The following is a 21677-nucleotide window of genomic DNA, read 5'->3' on the forward strand; positions in this document are numbered from 1 at the left end:
TAGAATTTTTTCCCCAGAAGCATCAATGCATACATGATGTTCTGTTCTGTTCTGTTCAGGCTGTTGAGCTGACCCGCTCCGCTAGCAGGCCAGTCGCTGCCGCCGCGGCGAACTGCTACCTGCCAAGCCTTGTAAATTGTAACGGAGCAGCATCCGGCTGGGCGGATTGATCGACACTGCAAAATCGCTTGGAACCATTCTTCGCTGATCTGCACTCGATTTTTTCATTGTTAGTTAAGCTAAACAAAGTAGCTAGCATCTTGCACGCATGCGCCGCTCCATGTCCTGTCCGGTTGTCTTGTCCCTCGTCGACCGATCCATGACCGCTCCGGCGAGCTAGCACGGACCAAGCCACCGCCCACTGGTGCTATATATTCACATTACGATCAGGCTCTCGAGGCAAGAAACATTAGCACCGTGCAAATCTCCAGCTCCGGTCGATATCACGCAACCCCCTAGTCTCAATCCAGCCTCGCCGCCATCAGATCAATGGCCTCCTCGCCGTCGCTGCTGGTGGTCATCGCCCTGCTGGCCCTCCTCTCGCCGGCCGCCCTCGCCGCCGGCCGAGAGGAGCGCGCGCGCATCCGCGTCTACGTGCACGAGCAGTTCTCGGGTCCGAACGCGACGGTGGGGTCCGTGGCGCCGTCCCGGCTCGGCGGCAACTCGACGTTCGGCGAGGTGGGCGTGGTCGACGACGTTCTGCGCGCGGGCCCGGACCCGTCGTCCCGGGAGGTCGGGCGGTACCAGGGCCTCTTCGCCGGCGCGGACCTCGCGGACGCCAACTACTTCTCGGCCATCACGCTCGTGTTCACCGCCGGCGAGCACCGCGGCAGCACGCTGTCCCTGCAGGGCAGCTACAACTTCCCCGGCGACGAGGCCCTCGAGCGCGCCGTCGTGGGCGGCACCGGCGGGTTCAGGATGGCGCGCGGCGTCTCCCTACTCAAGGTCGTGAGCACCCCGCCGGAGGCGGCCGTGTTCCAGCTCGACCTGGTCGTGTTCACGCCCCGCCAACGATACTAGCTTGGTGGTGGCCTGCGGGCGGAGCATGCAACTTTTCGTTCTCTAATCTCTACACTACACGTTAACAATTTTGTTTTGGTGTGAGTTCCTGCGTCACGACAAGACGATATTCAGTTTTCACCAATAACTGGATAATGTCCAACACTTGCAAATTATTTGAATTAAAGTGAAGTTCATCTTGGATGCTCAGTTTTCCTCTTTGCTTTTTTTATAATCAAACTAGTTTTTTTAAAAAAACTGCTGTATTTGAATAGTGGTATTCAAGTACAACTAGTTTTGAATAAACTTTTGTATTCGGATGCGGGACGGTCAAGTGATGGTTCTGGTGCACAGACTGCAGATTTCGTTCTTCAGAGAGAGACTTTTTTTTTAGAGAGAGGTTCTTCAGCGAGACATGCGTATATGTTCCTTTTGTAGCGAGTGAAACAGGCACAGCCCACATTTGTGGACCAGGGCCTATATGTTCCTTATGAGAATTAAGCAGCCCATATGTCCCGTTCCATCCCGCCGCCAGCCCAAGTGAAAAAACGGCCCATCAACTAGTTCTTTCCGTGGCGCCCAGCCCACTGCTCATCGCAGCAAAATCATTCAGAGGGGCTGCAAACAAACATGCAGCTGCGCCTTCCACGAAATCGTGTCGCAGACGTCCAATCCAAATTTTCGAACGATGAAGGCATCTAAGGGCCTTTCTAATGCCGCTCGCGCACGATCTCGGACTGCAGGCGAGTTCCATTTTTAGGAAACTTTTCTCATCCCCAACTTTTTAATTTTGAAAACTTATAGCTTATGCACATAAATTTTAATGGAAAGTGTCATGAGATGTGAAAAGAAAATCACCGCTATAACATCCTTCAGCTCGATTACTTAGGCCCCGTTTGGTTTGCAGCGTGCTAGTGAATAGTGACAATTTGACCGTTAATTACAGTGTCAAACAAAGCCAGTTTATAAAACCAACTTCAGAACCCCACGCTAGTGACCCTGAAGAATCTAATAAGACTTTTGACCGCGCGATTAGAGAATGATTACTATAGTATCACTGTAGCAAATCATCGATTAATTACCATCGTTAGATTTGTCGCAAAAAATTACACACATCCCTGAAATTTTTTTTGCAAATAGACTTCATTTGGTCTTTCATGCGGAGACTAGAAGAGACGCGCTAGAATCCTAGCGCGCCTAACCAAATAAGGTCATAGTTCAGGATCTTGATAACTGTGCGTGTGCGATGACACCCCTCACTAAAACTATCCTAATATTTATTTCTCGTCAGTCTACCCGTGTTTCGGTTCTGTGGAAACAGTTACAGTGTCCATGTGCGTGAGCTTCCTTTACAACCATGCGTCCATGCTGAGTCACAAAGTTCATAGCACAAATTATTATAAACAAAAAGTTCATACGTACAACCGCGTGCAACAAATTTAAAAAAAAGGCACCGAACTAAAGTGGCTCGAAGAAAAGGCTAAGCACATCAAACACCCAAAAAGTTGTTAGACTCTTGCTATGAATATATATAACTAACACGTTTCTTTCACTCACACAGACCTGCTGGCAAAAGCATCCACTTGGCCAAATAATAGCAGTCAAAGACGGCAAACGCCTGGACTGGAGTAGCTAATGTTTATTCTCGTTAGTCTACCCGTGTCAGTTGTCACACAGACCAAAGAATAGCACTCAAATACGGCAAACGCCTCGACTGGAGTAGCTAAGGCCAGTCTCAGTGTTGGAGTCATGAGGATGTCATCAACATTAATGATGACCGTGACATATCAGCAAAAATACTGATTTGGCATGAAAGTTAAGAAAAGAGAGAAGAAATCAGAGTTGTCCGTACCCTACAGCTGGGGTACCCACTCCTACTGTGCCAAGACTCGCGTGGTTATCCGTAACTACGCCCTAAGGAGCTGAGCAGCCGGACTCCTGGGTTCCGACTCCATCTCACCGGACCAACGGTCCCGGACCCGCTTCCCGTTCGGGGACGGGTCCGGTGTCACCACGTGTCCCAGAGGTGGAAATGCTCAGCACCTGTGGCCGCGGACCCGGATCCCCGCAGGTGGCTCCGGGTCCTCCACGTGCCATCCGGACTCCCGCAGATGGGTCCTGGACCTCCACGTGCCTATCCGGACCCCCGTGAGCTCTCGGCTCAGCTAGCTGCTCGGGAGGGGTCCGGAGCCACCACGTGTCACGCGGGCGCGGGCGCAAGCCTTCCGCTGGAAGCTCCCTCACCCACCCGCATTAAGTGCGAGTGGTTGAGGCAGGCTCTGCTGCCGCTGGGCACGGGGCAGCTTTTGTCAGTCCACACTGTGGATCGCCAGTTACCGAGGCGGCTCGTCAGTTACCAAGTGCACGCTGCTACAGTGGACTGAGTCAGTAGTTCGGCGCTTCATCATGACCTCGACGCGCGGCTGCAGAGGCTAGACTTTACTCTGACAGGACAGCTCAAGACCATCCCTGGTCAGAAGCTACGCACGGAAGCCGACGACAAGATCTCCGGATCTGAGGCATTGAAGGCCAAAATGTAGTTTATAATACATCGCCGGGTCCACATGTCGGGGCCCCGCTCAGTGTACGTGCTCCCCTTGGACATATAAAAGGGAGAGCACGCCCGCTAGAACGGACAATCTCCACAATCCAGACAGGCTGAAACTCTCGCACCTTCTCACTCTCGTGGGAAGGCAATACAACACACAGTGGACGTAGGGTATTACGCTCCGGCGGCCCGAACCACTCTAAATCCCGTTGTGTTCATCGAGTTCTTGAGGAAGATTGATCTAAGACTAGCTAACCCCCGAGTACACACCCTCTGGGCTAGGGCGGGTGCCTTCCGCCACCCGGCTGTGGTTTGCAGCACCACGACATTTGGCGCGCCAGGTAGGGGACTTTTAGCTGGTCGCATTTCATCATCTTCTTCGTCCCCATGGTTCGCGTGGACAACGTGGAGATGACGGAGGGTGTGGCGTCCTCCACGCCACATGCCTCTCGCGTTCCTGCTCCAGGGGCAACTGTGCCTGTGGAGCAGCCACCGTTGGCGGCGGCGCGCGCCGCTCGCCGGCAAGAGTCAAGGCGCCCATCAAAGGCCCCCTCACAAGCTGCGAGCGGCGGAGTGACAAATCCCAGCTCGCAGCATACCTCACTCATGTGAGGAAGCCCGCTCCGGCGGAAAGCCGACTCCGGTCGCACCAAGCCCGCTCCGGCGGAAAGCCGACTCCGGTCGCACCAAGCCCGCTCCGGCGGAAAGCCGACTCTGGTGGCTCTCTCCGGCGGAAAGCCGACTCCGGTCGTACCCCCGACTCTACATCTCTGTAAGTCCTACTCTTAGAGGCCCAGCAGGGAATAAAACTTTTTCCTTTGTAACTATGTAGTACTTCCGTGTGGTCCAGTCCGGTGAGCCTCCCCCGTGGAGGGGTCCGGACCTCTGCGAACCAGGTTCAGGGAAGCGTATTCACCCTCTGGGGAGGTCCGGAGCCGTGTAGCCGCTTAGCCTGGTTCCGTACCCTAAGCCTGCATGCTCTACCTCCCTAGGGTGAGTACCGTAGTACCTAAGACTGGAGGCCCGGAGGTCCGGACAGCTCCGGCCTCATAAACCCGTGTTCTGGCTTACATCGCACATCTCATGTACATCTAGTTATAAAGGAAAATTTTATTCCCAGTTCGCCTCTAAGGATGTTACATTCCAATTTCAATCTACGCATTCTGTTTGCGCTAACCCCCACGTGGCTTCTTACTCTTGTGCGGTGATTGTGGTCCGAATTGAGTTGGCTAGTTAGTGACTTAGCTCGAGACCCCTCATGGAAGAGAGGGGTTCGGACCCCTGGGAACCTGCAGGTTCAGGGAAGCGCACTCATTCTCCGGGGAGGTCCGGAGCCGTGTAGCCGCTTAGCCTGGTTCCGTACCCTAAGCCTGCACGCACCACCTCCTGTGAATGAGTGCCGTAGTACCTAGGACTGGGAACCTGGAGGTCCGGACTTTCTCTTAACCTAAAGGCCGGCCCCTTGAGCTCCGTTCACTGAACCTAGCTGTCTATCTCAAAGGATTACAGCCAACAGGATTTGGGACCCGTGGGCACGCTACTAAGCATCTACCTTGAGTCATGTGCAGGTCCAAACGTGATGATGCAGCAGGTGACCCAAAGGATGGACGATGCAGGGCAAGACCCTTGTGGCGCGCACCGTTGGGCGCCAGAAGCAGCCAAGTTGCTCACAGTAGTGGCCCCACCTGCGGGTTCGTTGCCTCTCCCGAGGCGGGCCCGGGGGCCACTGTCGGTACCCTACAGCTGGGGTACCCACTCCTACTGTGCCAAGACTCGCGTGGTTATCCGTAACTACGCCCTAAGGAGCTGAGCAACCGGACTCCTGGGTTCCGACTCCATCTCACCGGACCAACGGTCCCGGACCCGCTTCCCGTTCGGGGACGGGTCCGGTGTCACCACGTGTCCCAGAGGTGGAAATGCTCAGCACCTGTGGCCGCGGACCCGGATCCCCGCAGGTGGCTCCGGGTCCTCCACGTGCCATCCGGACTCCCGCAGATGGGTCCTGGACCTCCACGTGCCTATCCGGACCCCCGTGAGCTCTCGGCTCAGCTAGCTGCTCGGGAGGGGTCCGGAGCCACCACGTGTCACGCGGGCGCGGGCGCAAGCCTTCCGCTGGAAGCTCCCTCACCCACCCGCATTAAGTGCGAGTGGTTGAGGCAGGCTCTGCTGCCGCTGGGCACGGGGCAGCTTTTGTCAGTCCACACTGTGGATCGCCAGTTACCGAGGCGGCTCGTCAGTTACCAAGTGCACGCTGCTACAGTGGACTGAGTCAGTAGTTCGGCGCTTCATCATGACCTCGACGCGCGGCTGCAGAGGCTAGACTTTACTCTGACAGGACAGCTCAAGACCATCCCTGGTCAGAAGCTACGCACGAAAGCCGACGACAAGATCTCCGGATCTGAGGCATTGAAGGTCAAAATGTAGTTTATAATACATCGCCGGGTCCACATGTCGAGGCCCCGCTCAGTGTACGTGCTCCCCTTGGACATATAAAAGGGAGAGCACGCCCACTAGAACGGACAATCTCCACAATCCAGACAGGCTGAAACTCTCGCACCTTCTCACTCTCGTGGGAAGGCAATACAACACACAGTGGACGTAGGGTATTACGCTCCGGCGGCCCGAACCACTCTAAATCCCGTTGTGTTCATCGAGTTCTTGAGGAAGATTGATCTAAGACTAGCTAACCCCCGAGTACACACCCTCTGGGCTAGGGCGGGTGCCTTCCGCCACCCAGCTGTGGTTTGCAGCACCACGACAAGAGTCATCGGGATGACCCGCTCGTGGCGCGGTTCTCAGACGTATGACACGGAGATGACCCCAGCACTGAGGGTGTTCTTCGCTTCATCCGAGATCCAATGCTCCCCACTCCGCCGCGGTACCTCCCGCGCCCAAATTCCTCCGCCGCTCCCGCGCTCAACCCCCCTCCCCTGCCTCTCCCGCGCGCGAACCCATTCGCCGCTCCCGCGCTCGGCGCTCACGCGCCCAAATCTCCCGCCGCCGCGCTCGCGTAGTCGCGTGCATGTTCTCGCGTGTGCATGCTTGCAATGTTGATCTATGCCGTGTGATTGCTGTTGGCTTGTTGATCCATACCGTGTGAATGCTGTGGCAGCAAGCCAGCAATGCCTTTTTCTCTCTCCCTGTTCGCTACCTTGAGTTTGGAATATTGTACGGATATAATATTAAAGTTAAATGAATCATATATATTATAGTACATTGTTTTACAAATGGTTACATAGTTCACATGTTACATTTGATCACACCACCATTAAACAATTTAATGCTGTAATATGTCTATGAAACTATGCTATGACACTCTGCACTGAGAGAGGTAGTGTCATGACAGTGTCAATCTGACATGTCTCTTTTGGTAACCGTGTGATGACACTGTGCATTGAGACTAGCCTAAATGTTTGTTCTCGTTAGTCTACTCGTGTCTCCGTTCCGTGAAAACAGTTATAGTGTCCATGTGTGTGAGCTTCCTTTACAGCCATATGCTATCATCCCAGGTCTTAGAAGGAGAGAATCACAAAGTTCATAGTGCATTATGGTCTTAGAAGGAGAGAGTCACAAAGTTCATAGTGCATTATTATAGACGGGTGCAAATGGGCGATTTTTAATGCACCTCCAACCATTTTTAGTTAAAATTTTTGTACTACTTCTGCAAAATGGAATTCAATTTTGAAAAGTAGTACAAATATTTCAACTAAAGAGGATTGAAGGTGCACCTAAAGATCACCTATTTGCACTCCTAATTATAAACAAAAAGTTCATACGTACAATCGCGTGCAATAAATAGAAAAAAAGGACACAGAACTAAAGTTTCTCGAAGAAAAAGGCTCAAACACATCAAACACCCACCTAAAGAGTTGTTACTCTTGCCATGACTTTGACTAACACGTTCTCTCTCACATGGACATGCTGGCAAAGCATCCACTTGTAGACAAATAATGACCAAAGAATAGCAGTCTAGGTCAATGGGGTTTGTCCACACCACATTGGTCCCTGACTCCCTGCCGATATATACAGACTCCGAGTCATTTCGCAACTCGCACAAACCTTCTATCGATCTCCTAGCTTGCAGCCTTTTCTCCTCACCGGCGCCGTGAGCAGGCCCGACGATGGACCGGCTGGCAAGCGCATGCGACTGGTTGTTGATGACCGTCACGGGCGCAGTCGCCATTAGCCATGCCGTCTTGAAATTCACACTAGATTTGCTGGTTTTTCTGACCCATCAAAGAAGTGCAAGCCAACACAGCCAACATTTGTGCGACGTCATCACAGATGGCTTTCGCAGCCTCTTGGCGGAGTTCACGCATCTCGTAGAGCTGCTGGATCGTTACCTCATGAGCATCAACCAATTTGTTGTATTTCTCGCATTCTTCGTCGTCGTTCTTCCCTTGATCATGTTTGTCCTGCTCCTCGGCTTTGTGCTCCTCATCGCAGCCGCCATAATCGTTGCTGGCGCCTCAGCCATCTGCCTTGTCGTCGATGTCATCGTCATCTTCACTCGAGAGAATAGCAATGTCGCCGAGCCACCTCCACAGCCAGCTATCAACTTTGAAGGTAAGAGATACGAGGTTTGGGTACTCTAGCATTTTCATTGTCATTTAACAATTAATATCTAATTATGGACTAATTAGTCTTAAAAGATTCGTCTTGTCATTTACAGATGAACGATGTAATTGGTTATTTTTTTAACTGCATTTAATATTCCATGCATGTGTTCGAAGATTTGATGTGATGGGTACTGTAGGAAAATTTTTGGGAACTAAACATGTATGATATACATGCATGTAGTTGGACAATCACCTCTCGTCTAAATCTGTTTGTTTACCATGTTACTCTCAGATTTGCCAGGGAACAAGCGCTCAGGAAGCATACTTTTGATACTTGTCATCATCCTGGGTACTTACTTTGGAGAAACTAATCGCAAGGTCTAGTATGATTTCTGGCAACTAAACCCTCTACGACCTTTTGATCGACCTTTGTATCATTTTTGAAAAATAAACGTCTACTATCTAGAAATTGAGGTTTGGTAGGCTTCAACTTTTGTAGCTCGGTGGAAGTTGTCGGTCAGATCGATGCTAACTGCATGTCGGGGCTGTCTTGCTGCAATTGGGATGGCTGCGTTCGCCAAAAGTGCGTCCAAACAACGGTTGCCAGCCCGTTTGACACAATTGTAAGTGATACATCTGTTGTACTACCATTCCACGTCTATCTTCTTCATTCCAACTTAAATTATATCAGAACTTAAATTATATCCTTTTATGGATCAGCTGTAACAAAACAAAAATAAAAATAATCGAGTCCAGCTCATAAGATTCGTGTCCATTTCTACGACTCTGAAGTTTCAGAACTTGTGTCCTGTTTTCCATCCCTTAGGACACATCTCTGCCGTTCAACAAATATGCCTTCCTGACGACACACAACTCATTTTCAATAACCGGAGTCACACGCTTGACGTTCTACAACCAGGAAGATTCAGTCACCGATCAACTGAATGTAAGTATGTCAGTTTTGCTTGCCAAGTATACCAAACTTGTAGTAGTCGATTGGTATTGCAATTGATCACTCAAGACTCTGATCCTCAATTAGGCCCTGAAAGATTTATGCAATTAAGCCACCTTCTGACAGAATGGTGTCCGTGCGCTGATGCTGGATGTGTACGACTTCAGGGACGACATATGGTTGTGCCACTCGTTAGGAGGGACGTGCTACGATCTCACTGCCTTCGTGAGTGACCTGATATTGAATAGAGCATCATGTTTTATCCATTGTCATTGTTTCATGGGATAAGAACATCTTTCTGTCTTTATGCTTATTAATTCTTCAGGAACCAGCCATACATACACTGAGGGAAGTTGAGGCGTTTCTGCTGAGAAACCCATCAGAGATCGTGACACTGATTCTTGAGGACCACGTCTCTTCTCACCAGGGATTGACCAAGTTATTCAATAAGACAGGCCTTGGCAAGTACTGGTTTCCTGTACCAAATATGCCCCAAAAGGGTGAGGACTGGCCAATCGTCAGCGACATGATCAAGCACAACCACCGGTTGCTCGTGTTTACCTCCAACAGATCTAAGGAATTGACCGAAGGAATTTCCTACCAATGGAACTACATGGTTGAAAACCAATGTAAGCTTCAAGTTCTAATACTAGGTCATCGATCATAATAGATGCTTGGAAAAGAAATACTCCCTCGGTATCTAAATAGATGTTGCCGTTGACTTTTTGTCATGAGTTTGACCACTCATTTTATTTTCAAAAAATTTGTGCAAACATATAAATACATAAACCATGCTTAAAGTACGTTGATGATGAAGTGAGTTATACATAAGATTTTTGAAATTGACAAAAAAAATTGAATAAAATGAGTGGTCAAAATCGTGATAAAAAGTCAATAGCAACATCTATTTAGATACGAAGGGAGTAGTTTGTTATTATTGATAACTTGACCAACCACTTATTATATATGATATGGAGATGGTGATGGCGGAATGGACCCGGCTGCGTGTTACAACCGCTCCGAATCATCGTTCCTTGGTATCTTTGGTTTTGGTAAATTATTTCCGCTCAATTCCACGTCAAGGAACGGCTTGCAAGGAGCGCTCGAGTGGACTTATGGGTGTGATCAACACATGCTATGCTGTTGCCGGCAACCGTTGGGCTAACTTCTTGGCAGTTGATTACTACAAGGTACGTTATGCCTTGATGAGTCCATGACTGTCACTAATGGAGGTGCAAATTGGTGATTTTTAGATGCACCTCCAACCCTCTTTAATTTAAAGTTTGTAGGTTACGACTACTTAGCATTGTCAAAAACCTCGTAAGTGCGCGAATGGCAGTGTAACCCAGATGCTTGGCCCTTCGATTGCAGAGAAGTAATGGTGGGGGGGTATTCCAAGCCACAGAAACGCTGAACGGTAAGCTAATTTGCGGGCGCGACGATGTACGTTCTTGCAGGGTGAGATCTCAGTTACCTTTCTTACATTTTAAGTTCAAGTTAGTTCAGTGCGTGTTTGCAGAACTTCTGTGCGTGTTTGCAGAAAGGAATTCTGAAGCATGCATTCAACGATCTGCTTCTCAGACTTGGTCTGACGTGGAAGGGTAATGCAACTTGAAACCATTTTAAATTTTGTTTCCATCCACCATAGGGATGATTCTAATTTAAAACTTTCTTATCGCTCCTGGCCTTTAGCTCGCTGTACACTGATTGCTGATTTTTTTTTATTTTCCACTTCAAAACCTCTGGCTTGCAGATAATGATTAGTGGAAGACATGGTAATTTTGAGAATTAATGTTATCTTTTCTAGCTCCATTTTTATTTCAGTTAGAACTGGTTTAGGAGGCCCGGTATCGCAGGACTGGTGAAAGTTTTTGTTCAGGCACATTATTGGTGAATGATTGTTAGGCTGAAAGGTTGGAGCCCATCTTTTTTTTTTTTTTGAGGAACCCTCGAGCCCATCTAAATGCGTGGCACAAGAGTAGCCTGGTTTTTGAGGGTATGGTTGGGCGCATGTGCCATTTTCCTTTTGTTCCCCTTTCGGCCGTTTCAAACATGGGCTCAGCTGCAATTCCATCCTCAGGAGTGACGTCGAATCCTGTACGCTCTCTGCTTTCTCACCGACAATAGTAATTGCTTACAGCAGAAACAATTGTGGCAGGACCGGGGCACGGAGGAGCAGAAGTAGCACGAAGCGATCGAGATCAAATATTGAGCATCATGTCGGCCCAAGGCAAGCCCTTTGAACTTCTCTCTCAGTTTTCATCCCAGTTCCGTTAAGCATATCTTTAATCCTTCAATTGGACTCTATTCGCTTCACATAGTTGTTCTACGAAATTTTAGATTAAAAAAGTGTTGTGACAAATTATACAATTACCCTCATTAAATATATAAATTCTTGCGGAACGGAGGGAGTATTTTCTCGCGCTAACTGTCAGTAACAATGCTTTGAAAAAAATAAATGTTAGCACTACAATTTTTGCGGAACGGAGGGAGTATTTGTGCTGAAGCTTGACGTGTAACTTGTTCTCACAAACATTGTCCGTAGAAAAATCATCACCGGGAGAGAACGAAGATCCCGAATTCAATCTCAAAGAGGAGAAGAATCATTCAGGACTGAACCTCGGAGATGATGAGTTCCTTGATGAACTTTGAGTGGCAGTACAGCTTTCGTCATTCAATAGAAAGCAGGCTCGGTGTTGCCGAGCCACCCATGGCTTGCGAAATGGAGCACTAATGTTTCTTCAGCATGATGTGCCTCATATTTTTAGTATGCAATTGTTCGTTTTTTTTTTACTGGATTGTGTCTTTTAATAGACTTCCTGTTTGACATAGGATCAGTTTTTGTATTTTATTTACTATTTGCACAAAGAATGAAAGATGTTGAATCACTACGATAACATCCATAAGATTACTACAAAATTCTGGTGCAACCATAAGTTTTCATATGAAACATTGTTATTTCAATGTTACTATATGTTGGCGATCCTATTATTTAACAACCGTGAACACACAGAAAATGATAATTTTTAAGTATCTTTTGTGGACTTGTGGCTAGATTAGTTGGAATTTATTTATATAATTATGTTATTAATAATTTATTTGCACATGTGGTCAACTCTATGTTGCTAATCTATTATCTTATTATTTGGCCAATAAACAGAGCCTTTACGTTCGCTCCCAAGGCCTAGAAATTCCCACGTTAATCGGAGAAAAATAGAAAAATAAAAATTACCCACCACTGTCATTACGATAAAAATTAGCCTAAAATACTCGTGTGGCTAATTAAAAATCAATGCCATTATGAAAAATTAAATATAAAATACCACATACTAATAATAAAAACTAAAGCTAACAACAGTCAATCAAAATAAAAAGAAAATAAGAATAATTTCATGAATAATATTATTAAAGCTCAACAAATCAAATTGTTATTATAGGTAGATCATATTTGAATTGTTTTAACCAACAATAAGACATAATTTACGATAACGAGCAGGGTGATATATGGTAACAAATAGTATAATCTTTAAAAAATATTAAGGATATAATGACATGCAAATTTTTTAATTTTCAATACTAGCCGCGCAAATGCGCGGGCCATACACCTAGTTATCTATTATATATTATGATATGGTACCGGTTTGAAAGTATTTATGAGTGGTTCAATTCTTCGGTCCAAAACTATCGGTTGGACCAGTGAACCTGCAAATTGATAGTTTCACCGGTTCGATTTCTGGTCCAGTGTAACTATGGTCCGTGGCGCCCAGCCCACTACTCATCGCAATGCAACGGAGCAAAATCATTCAGAGCCGAGGGCTGCAAACATGCAGCTGCACCTTGCACGAAATCGTGTCGCAGACATCCAATCCAAAATTCAAACGATAAACTTTTCAAAAAAAAAAATGAATAGGTCAAACGATGAAGGCATCACCTGATTCGCATCATGCTTCCTAGGATCGTCACAAAATGGTAACGGTGTCCTCTGAACAAGCAGGGAGGGTTGACGCGGCCGGCTAGAGTCAGAGAGCCTGTTCAAGTTAATGCCAAATATACATAGACACATTAGCTACAACCTTAGCTTATAAATGTTATGGTATAATGCCAAATCTAGGTGTTTTAGTGAATGCACTATATTTTGTTATATGTATGGTGAAAGTCACAAGCAAGACAAATGCTATAATATACTAGTTCGTAGAAATGGCTCTGATGTTTACGAAGGCTAAAAACTTCTCCTCTTTGCAACTATGAAAAACCAAGGATCCAACACAAGTCTGTAATATTTTGGTGTATCATATACGCAAAGTTATCATAACAGAAATAATTACGCGTGTGCAACGAATTATAACTCCAAGTGCTGAACAATTAAGCTTTTTCTCAGAACTTCCACATCCTTCTCTCTATTGTAGCCACCTCCCTGCACATGCTTCTTTGTATCACAGAGACGATAAACAAAAAAGACGTTCCGCCACACTGTCCTACAAGTCGAGGCACGGCAACGATGCGCCAGTTTTTCTAGTCTCTACACTACACGTTGACAATGTTTTGGTGTGAGTTCCTGCGTCACGACAAGGCGATGTTCAGTTTTCACCGATAACTGGATAATGTCCAACACTTGCAAATTATTTGAATTAAGTGAAGTTCATGTATCTAGGATGCTCAAGTTTCCTCTTTGCTTTTATAATCAAACTAGCTTTTTAGTTTGCAAGCATGCGTTCCCACCCTCCCTCTCCCCCTTCCCTTTCTGGCCCAAGCAAACCGAGCCGAGCTCGCCCAGAACCACGGCCATGGCCGCCGCCATTGTTGCCGTGGAGCTCGGGCTCACCGCGGAGACCCCACCTCCGGCACCTTTCCGCCCGAGTAGACCCCGCAGCGAGTTTCCTCTCGCCATGGCGCAGCTCCTCGACCCGCTCGCCTCCGCCCAAGGCCGCCGGAGCGGCGCCGCCGCGGTTCAGACCGCCGCCGGCCGCCCGCTCCACGTCGAGCTCCCACCTCTGCCCTCCCACAGCTCCAATCAACCCCGGGAACGGCTTCACCTTGCCCCAACGGAGCTCTCAAGCCTAGCCAAGCCACCTCCCCCTCGCCAGAGTGCCACAGCCACGGCACAGGGCCGCCACCGGCCGCCGGCGCCCGCGGACAGCCCGCTACGGGCCACCCCAACCCCCACCGAGACCATCTGCAGGTGCGGCTCGAACTCCTCTTCATTTTCCCCAACCTATCCCCCACCTCTAGTGCCTCCCCTCGCCGGAAAACGCCGCGCAAACTCTCCTCTGTTCTGTCCCGTCCGCCAGGGACCTTCCCTGAGAAGAAACAAACTTCCAGGGGCCTAGATGCAAAAGTTCGTTTCCTTTTTCTTTTGTTTTCAAAAACAGCAAACTTGTAAATTCTATATAAAATCGTATAAAAATCATAAAAATGCAAACTAAAATGTCTTGGAATCCTTAGATCAAAACCTACAACTTTTGTTACAGTCACATGTTCATATTATGCTTCTATTTTAATCTAGGATAAAGATTAGATTAAATAGCACACAAATGTATCTCCTGTTGTAGTCATGAACTAAGGCTAGTTTTTGGATAGAGTGCTACACTGTAGATTAATAGCTTACTGTAAAAATTTGAGGACATTTTGACAAATCTAGCTATAGGTTTCATTAGATCTTGGGTTGTGCCTGTGTTAAATAAAATTAAATCCACAGGGTCCTATACAAGTTTTCTTGAGCTGAAATTTTTACGACAGCCTTAACTTTGTTTATAGATTCTATAGAAAAATGTTGGGAATTTTTAGTAATGTATAACTAGTCCTTTTGATTTATTCATGACTAAACTTTGTAAATCGAAAGCCCTAATTTCCTTCATTAGAAAAATCTCATATTTTCTTTACTAGAGCTTTCCCTTGAATACATAATCATGACAGCAAAGTTTGAGCCTATGAAACTCAGTATAATTGCTTGTATGACTTAAACTTGATTAATGTAGCGATCACTTGTTTTATTTTTCATGCCTTGTGTACTGATCTTTTAAATCTGAAAAATTTATAGTAATCTCATCTTATGATAGTCAACGTTCAGTTAAGCTTTCACTGCCATTAATTGCACTATCTGACCTATACAATTTAACCTTTAGCTAGGAGGAACTTTATTGTTAGACTATACACTGGTGAATTAGTCTTTGTTAAAGTGCTGGTGTTACATGAGTTAGTAAGATTTTGAAACCACCCCGTTCCTTTATGAACTAAGTTGTGTTAAATAACTACTCTATAAATGACTGCCCAGTTGTTGGACTACGACTTTATCGTGAAGGAAAAATAATAAAACCTAAATTGCGAAACAACTCGGAACATTGCATTCATACATATGCATTGTTGCATTTCATTTAGGTACGATAGATGTACCACGGGAAGGATGTGATGTTGAAGCCGAGCCAGGAGACGGTGAATGGTGGATACATCTAGAAGATGGACGGATGGATTCCGATGTGCACGACCAAGGAAGATGTTCGCCGAGCAGTATTCTCTAACTAACACCGACCTAGTGTTAATTCCAGGCAAGCCCCGGAGCATGTCCTATCTATTTTAAATTTATGAAACTTATTATTGTTTCTATCTACTTGCGCATTTAAGTTTACAGGAGTTGCTTGGAACCTTAGCTGCATAATCCTAGATACCTATGCTTGAACACTAGTATGTGTAGGTCGCTAGTTGGCTATGCTAATGGTTCCGTAGAAGTCGAGTGATTTCCTGTCACTCGCGAGAATTATAGGAGTTGAATGTTTTCTACATACTGCAACTATAAGGCTCACAGGCGGGGCTGTGGTACCTGTGATGCCCCGTCTGTTTAGTGAAAGATGATAAGGCCGCAGTGTGTGGTAGTAGTGGTTAAGCTTTTGAACGTACTAACCACATGCCGAGAAATATGGTAATCGGTAAGCTTAAGTACCTGATCGACCCGGCGGGTGGACTTCTCCCTCACCCTCTTTGAACGTTGTTCTCATGCGGCCACATGCGGGTGCAAGAAGGCTCACGACCCGGCGTCGTACCGTGGCGTGGATTCTTGTAGTCGAGGTGGGTGACCCTGATCCACAACCCGTAAAGAAAGGGGAAAAGTCGTGTGGGTGACTTGGTTCCCATACGTGTGTGTTAGGTTTGCCTGGCCAGGTTAACAAATTCGATTCGAATCGTCCGCTTCTCACGGTTTGGGACTGCTTAACCCTTTTGCCACATAGAGTAAGAAGTGAAAGATGATGATGATGAATATGGTTGGTTGGATGATGAAAGATAATTATTTTCTACCATTTATGCTATTGGATAGATGCTCACCTAGAATGGTTAATTGAACTAGATTTCGGAAGCTAAAACCTGAAATTAAGGATCTACTCTTTACTGCTTTTCGGCAAACCAAACCCCTCCAGCCAAAAGCCTTGCATGTCTAGATAAAGGGCTAAGTATACCCTTAGTCGGGTAAGACTTGCTGAGTATTAGTATACTCAGCCTTGCTTGTGGCTTTGTTTTTCAGGTGGTCCATCTGAGGATGTGATTGATGTCATGTACGGGCTTCATCATGACGTCTTCTATCGTCGCTAGACTATCGTGTATTTTTCTGCTGCACTTGAATTCTGTTGTCTTTTTTATAAATTCAAACTTGGTTTGTAATGATAATTCAATTTCATACTCTGTGCTATAAAATTTGTGGAATGTTGCACGCTCTGAACTGCTTTGTCGATCCTGTTTTAAGTGGTTTAATCGGGATTTTACCCGACAGCACTGCCGGATTACTCCGTTTTAAGTGCGCCTTAACCCTGATTGTCGTTTTGATGATGGTTAGCGCACTTAAGCCGGATTAATTTAGGCGGGACTGCCACATTTTTCCTTCCATAAATAATAATGTCAATTACTATCCTTCCAAAAGAAAAAATGACGTGAATTATAGGTTAATGTATGTGCAAAGGAAAATATGTGTATACTAAAGGAAGGTAACATGTTAATATATGTTTTTATTTTTCTTCCATAAACAATGATGTCAATCATTATCCTTCTAAAAAAATGACGTGAATTATGGGTCAATGAATATGCAAAGGAAAATATGTGTGTGCTAAACGAGAATAATAGGTGGGTACAAGAGGTGGGTATAAGAAATTGCTGGTGTGAAAAGTAATACGATTTTGGTGGAACACATTGACGAAATCAATCTCCCCCTCTTTTTCGTCAAACATTTTAGTCTGACAAATGGGGCCTCCGTGAGGGGTACGGTGGGCTTAATCTTGGTGAGAAAATGTTTCAATTGTTTCAACTTTTACAGGTTAGACGAGAGAGATCTCGTAAATGCGTTTGCTTGGTTTTGTTCCTTTTCTAGCGAGTGAAACAGGCACAGCCCACATTTGTGGACCTGGGTGGCGGGCTTTTCCTTTGTTTGGGCAACGTTTCTCCAACTGGGCCCATATGTTCCTTATGAGAATTAAGCGGCCCGTTAGTCCCTTTCCAGCCCGCTGCCAGCCCAAGTAAAAAAACGGCCCGTCAACCAGTTCTGTCCGTGGCGCCCAGCCCACTGCTCATTGCAATGCAGCGGGGCAAAATCATTCAGAGCCGAGGGCTGCAAACATGCAGCCGCGCCTTGCACGAAATCGTGTCGCAGACGTCCAATCCAAAATTCAAACGATGAACTTTTCAAAAAAAAAAAGATCAAACGATGAAGGCATCACCTGATTCGCATCTTGCTTCCTAGGATCGTCACGGAATTGTAATGGTATCCTCTGAACAAGCAGGGTGGGCTGACGCGTCCTGCTAGAGTCAGAGAGCCTGTCCAAGTTAAGCGGACCGATTCAGCTTAAATTCGAACTAATTCTTCGAAACTTTACAAGCATATCCACACAAAACGCTTAAGCTGGCACCCGTGCAGATTCGCTTTGGGCCCATTTCGGCTTTGGCAATTGGCAGGTCAAAACTCGCACGACTAAGCAAGCAACAACCATGCTTCGGATGCTGGTGATACAAAAGCAAGCTGCAAAAGAAAGAAGAGCCAGCTGCATCTGCATCCACTTGTACAATCTAATCTGTGCGTGCAAGGCTGACCGGAACAGGCGGCCGGCGCGGGCCACCGGCCTCGGGGAAGGCGAAAGGCAAAAGCGCCGCGCCGAGGCTCGTGTGTATCAGCAAAAGTCGCCGGACGCCGCCGCGGCTGCCCCCCCCCCCCCCCCCCCCCCCCCCTCTCCTTCCGTCCTTTCACACTCGCGCAAGCTAAGGGGAGGACGTGAACGGAGGAGCTTTGCTCTGCTCTCCGTGCGCGAGGTCGTCGTCGTCGTCAGTCATCGACGGCCAGTGGCAGCATCCTTCCTTCCTTCCTTCCACGCATCATCGCCATTGATCCGTCCACTCCGCTGGCCCTGCTGGTGCTGGAACAACCGCGTACACTCAACGATGTCGCGGCCTTTCCTGCCAGGGCACGTACGGCGCTGCTCGCCTTGCCGGCGACAAGCCCGGCGTATACGGTATACCAGCTAGCTCTAGCTGCTGCGGCTGCGGCGAGGCTAAAGCGCTTTTTGTAGCCGGTGCTCGCCTTCTTGTAGACGCCATGATTGTGGTTTGTCTACATGACAAAACCGCATAATTACAGTCGTTAATGACAAAAGCGTAGCCTACTCGCTACTGAACATGCCGTGGAAACCTCAGTTAGCTTTACCAAAAGCTCTAGGTACTTACTAGTAGAGCGAGGTCTGAGAAGAGAACAAAGTGTAGATGCATACGACCAAAAATGCGCGTGGTTAGGGTTATAATTGCAGGCACCGTGCCGGGCCTCAAAGGCTTAACCTCGCGCTCATGACCGCGCATGAGGCATGTCGCCTGCTAACTGCATGAATGCTGCTGGCTCGATCATGCAGATCCATCAGACTAGATGAAGCACATGCTGCTGCAATGGCAGCACCTCTCAAAAGGCGCATGTTTTGTTATGCATGCATGCTATGCTAGCTCTTCGAATTAGGAGCGGTGTTTGGGACTGTTTTGATACTAGTGTGTGTACTGATGTGATGAGTAAGCCCAGTTGCGGATGGGTGTTTGCAGAACAGCATCAGGGTTGATGATAGACCGACTCCAGCGGGCTTCCCATCCCGTCCCCGCCGCGGTAAATGGGACGCTGGGCGCACTGTTCACGCGCCCGGCGGATTGCCCATTGCGTCTCGGAAAAACGGGGTACCTCCCTCCCGTCCCGCAGATCCGCGCGAGCCCCCCCCCCCCCCCCCGCCTCCCATCCCAACTGCCGCTCCCGTCCTCCCCTTCTCCCTCTCTGGTGCATCTCGGGCGGACGGAGCACCGCCACCACCACCACTGGCGTGGACGGAGATCCGGCGCGGACGGACCACCCCCACCGCTTCTCGGGCGGACGGAGAAGCAGCTGCAAGAGCCGGCGGCGCACGAGGTCTTCTTCACCCCCCAGCGCTGGATCTTCCACTGCTCCGGCAGTCCGGCACCATCTGCACGAGGTCTTCTCAAAAGATGACGTTTTTTTTGAGGAGGAGCGATTTTTGGGGAGCATCGATGCATACCTCCGTGGTGGAGTTGGAGCAGAGAAGGAACGATTTTGGGGGTGGGGGGAGAGTGCCGCCGGGAAGGAGCTGTCGGACCAATTTGGGGACGACGACCCGAGGGCGCCGTCGGGAGTGCTGCAGCGCCGGCGGGATCTTGATTCCGGCTAGGGGCTGTGCGCGCCGACGCCGTCGTCCACCGGAACCCCTCGTCGCCTTCAAGGTTCACGCGGGATCCAACGGCCGCCGGCGGAGTGGGCGGGGATGCGACGGCCGTTCCACAAGCCGCTGGAAGGAGGCCGCGGTTCTTCTTTCCCAAAGGGCGGGCCCCACGCTCCGCGTCCCGGGCGAATGCCGATCCGCAGCCGCGAACCGTTGGGCTGTACCAATCTGAACCTGAGCCTCTCTTTAGCTCCGTCCAAGGCAAAACACACAACACCCAAGCACTTAGCTTGTTTAGCGCCTCATGCTTTGGCTTTTGCAAGTATCAAGGAGAGGAGAAGCTGGCCTGCTGGGCTCCGTCCTTGTCTCACGTGTGACGCCAGCTACACATCGCGTGCATGCGGCCAAGCCAAGCTCGACCGAGATCTAGCTACACACGTAGTACATCATCTGCTGGACCACGTGCTGTACGTACGTACGTACGTATGTATGTATGTATCATATCAGTATATCACAGTATCATCATCGTATCTGTATACGTATACTCTACTGGCACGCAGAGGACGTCACGGCCTTGCTTCAGGGATTCTAGCTCTGAAGTCTAATGAGCAAACATTCAGAGAATCAGTGGCTGTCGTAATATAAAATCCTTCGTTTTTATCGGATGTGCTCATCATTAGAGCAGGCTGCCAGCCTCAGCTTGTGTGCTAGCTTAGCTTGTGTCGGGGGAAGCGTTCTTCCTTGACGACCTGTTCGGTTTAATATTACTCCTACGTGGCTGTGTTCTGCATGCCTTTCAACTTCCAATAGTTTCGGCCGGTAGTTTTAGTTTTTCTAACTTTTTTTTTTGATTTTTTTGTCTACAGCACACTAACAAAACGAGATTTAGTGGGCAGCACATTCCACTCTTCAATTTAGCCTGGAACACATCGTAAAAACACAAATTTGTATGTAGCACATCCTTCCTATTAAAAATTACATTTTCTAACAGGATAGGAGAGAGGGAACGGTAAAAGGACTAAAGTACCCTTGCTGCAGGTCCCACATGTCATCTCCCTCTCCATCCTCCCTCCCCTTCCGCCTCGCCATGGCGGCCTCCCGCGGCTGCCCCGCCCCACGGCCGCCGCCAGCCCATACCCTGCCTTGCCCCGCGCCCTCCTGCGGAGGCCCGCTGCCGGCCCGTGCCCCACGTGGACGGCAGTCCGCGCCGCCGCCGTTTCGTGCCGCCGCCGCCGACCCGCGCCCGGGCGAGGCTCTTTGACCGCAAGGGCCACGAGTACGCTGTCTCTCTCTGTGCCATGGCCACACGCTGCTCGCTGTCGTCGTCTGGCTCATGCTCGCCACCACCACCACCGCTGCGTGCATGGAGGCCACCGTCTTGCTGGGCTTCCTAGGCTCCGCGCGATGAGGGCGGGTGTAGGCGGACGAAGCTGGGTGGCACGGACGGCAGTGCGGTCGCCGGCTCCGCGCGATGGGCGGCCCGATCGCGTGCTCCACGCGGACGCGCGCGCGACGGCCGGCGCGATCGTCGTGGGCTCCTCCATGGGCGGCGCGGTCGCGGTCTCCTCCATGCCTTTGGCCGTCGCCGGCCTTCACCCTCGCGCCGGCAGAAGCGGAGCAGCAGCAAGGAGGCGGAAGGGGCGGGGCGGGGCGGCCGTGGGAGGACGCCATGGCGAGGCGAAAGGGGAGGGAGGGAGGATGGAGAGAGAGATGACATGTGAGACCCGCAACAAGGGAACTTTGGTCTTTTTACCGTTCCCTCTCTCCTATCTAGTTAGAAAATATAATTTTTAATAGGAAGGATGTGCTGCATACAAATTTGTATTTTCACGGTGTGTTCCAGCCTAAATTGAAGAGTAGGATGTGCTGCCCACTAAATGTCGAGTGGCCATCATCAGGGGTCCTACTGCCATTCTCATCTTGAAAGGCAGATAATAAAAAAAGAG

At 48.8% G+C, this 21677-nt stretch overlaps 3 protein-coding genes across 3 annotated transcripts; all 3 read left to right on the forward strand.

Annotated features, from left to right (window-relative positions):
- The first annotated feature begins 437 nt into the window (after positions 1-437).
- On the forward strand, positions 438-1135 carry LOC120658998 (dirigent protein 1-like). Its single transcript, XM_039937085.1, has one exon. It carries the CDS (start codon positions 490-492, stop codon positions 1018-1020), a length of 531 nt encoding a protein of 176 aa, XP_039793019.1. The 5' UTR covers positions 438-489; the 3' UTR covers positions 1021-1135.
- Positions 1136-7617: 6482 nt separating this feature from the next.
- On the forward strand, positions 7618-9983 carry LOC120661841 (PI-PLC X domain-containing protein At5g67130-like). Its single transcript, XM_039940825.1, has 6 exons — positions 7618-8113; positions 8399-8484; positions 8606-8729; positions 8933-9052; positions 9185-9283; positions 9384-9983. Exons 3-6 carry the CDS (start codon positions 8643-8645, stop codon positions 9723-9725), a joined length of 648 nt encoding a protein of 215 aa, XP_039796759.1. The 5' UTR covers positions 7618-8113; positions 8399-8484; positions 8606-8642; the 3' UTR covers positions 9726-9983.
- A 7-nt stretch (positions 9984-9990) lies between these two features.
- LOC120661842 (PI-PLC X domain-containing protein At5g67130-like) lies at positions 9991-11909 on the forward strand. The gene is made up of 4 exons (XM_039940826.1): positions 9991-10248; positions 10430-10516; positions 10599-10659; positions 11217-11909. Exons 1-4 carry the CDS (start codon positions 10030-10032, stop codon positions 11333-11335), a joined length of 486 nt encoding a protein of 161 aa, XP_039796760.1. The 5' UTR covers positions 9991-10029; the 3' UTR covers positions 11336-11909.
- Positions 11910-21677: the final 9768 nt, after the last annotated feature.

Source organism: Panicum virgatum, chromosome 2N (genome assembly GCF_016808335.1).
Source record: "Panicum virgatum strain AP13 chromosome 2N, P.virgatum_v5, whole genome shotgun sequence".
NCBI classification, from domain to species: domain Eukaryota; kingdom Viridiplantae; phylum Streptophyta; class Magnoliopsida; order Poales; family Poaceae; genus Panicum; species Panicum virgatum.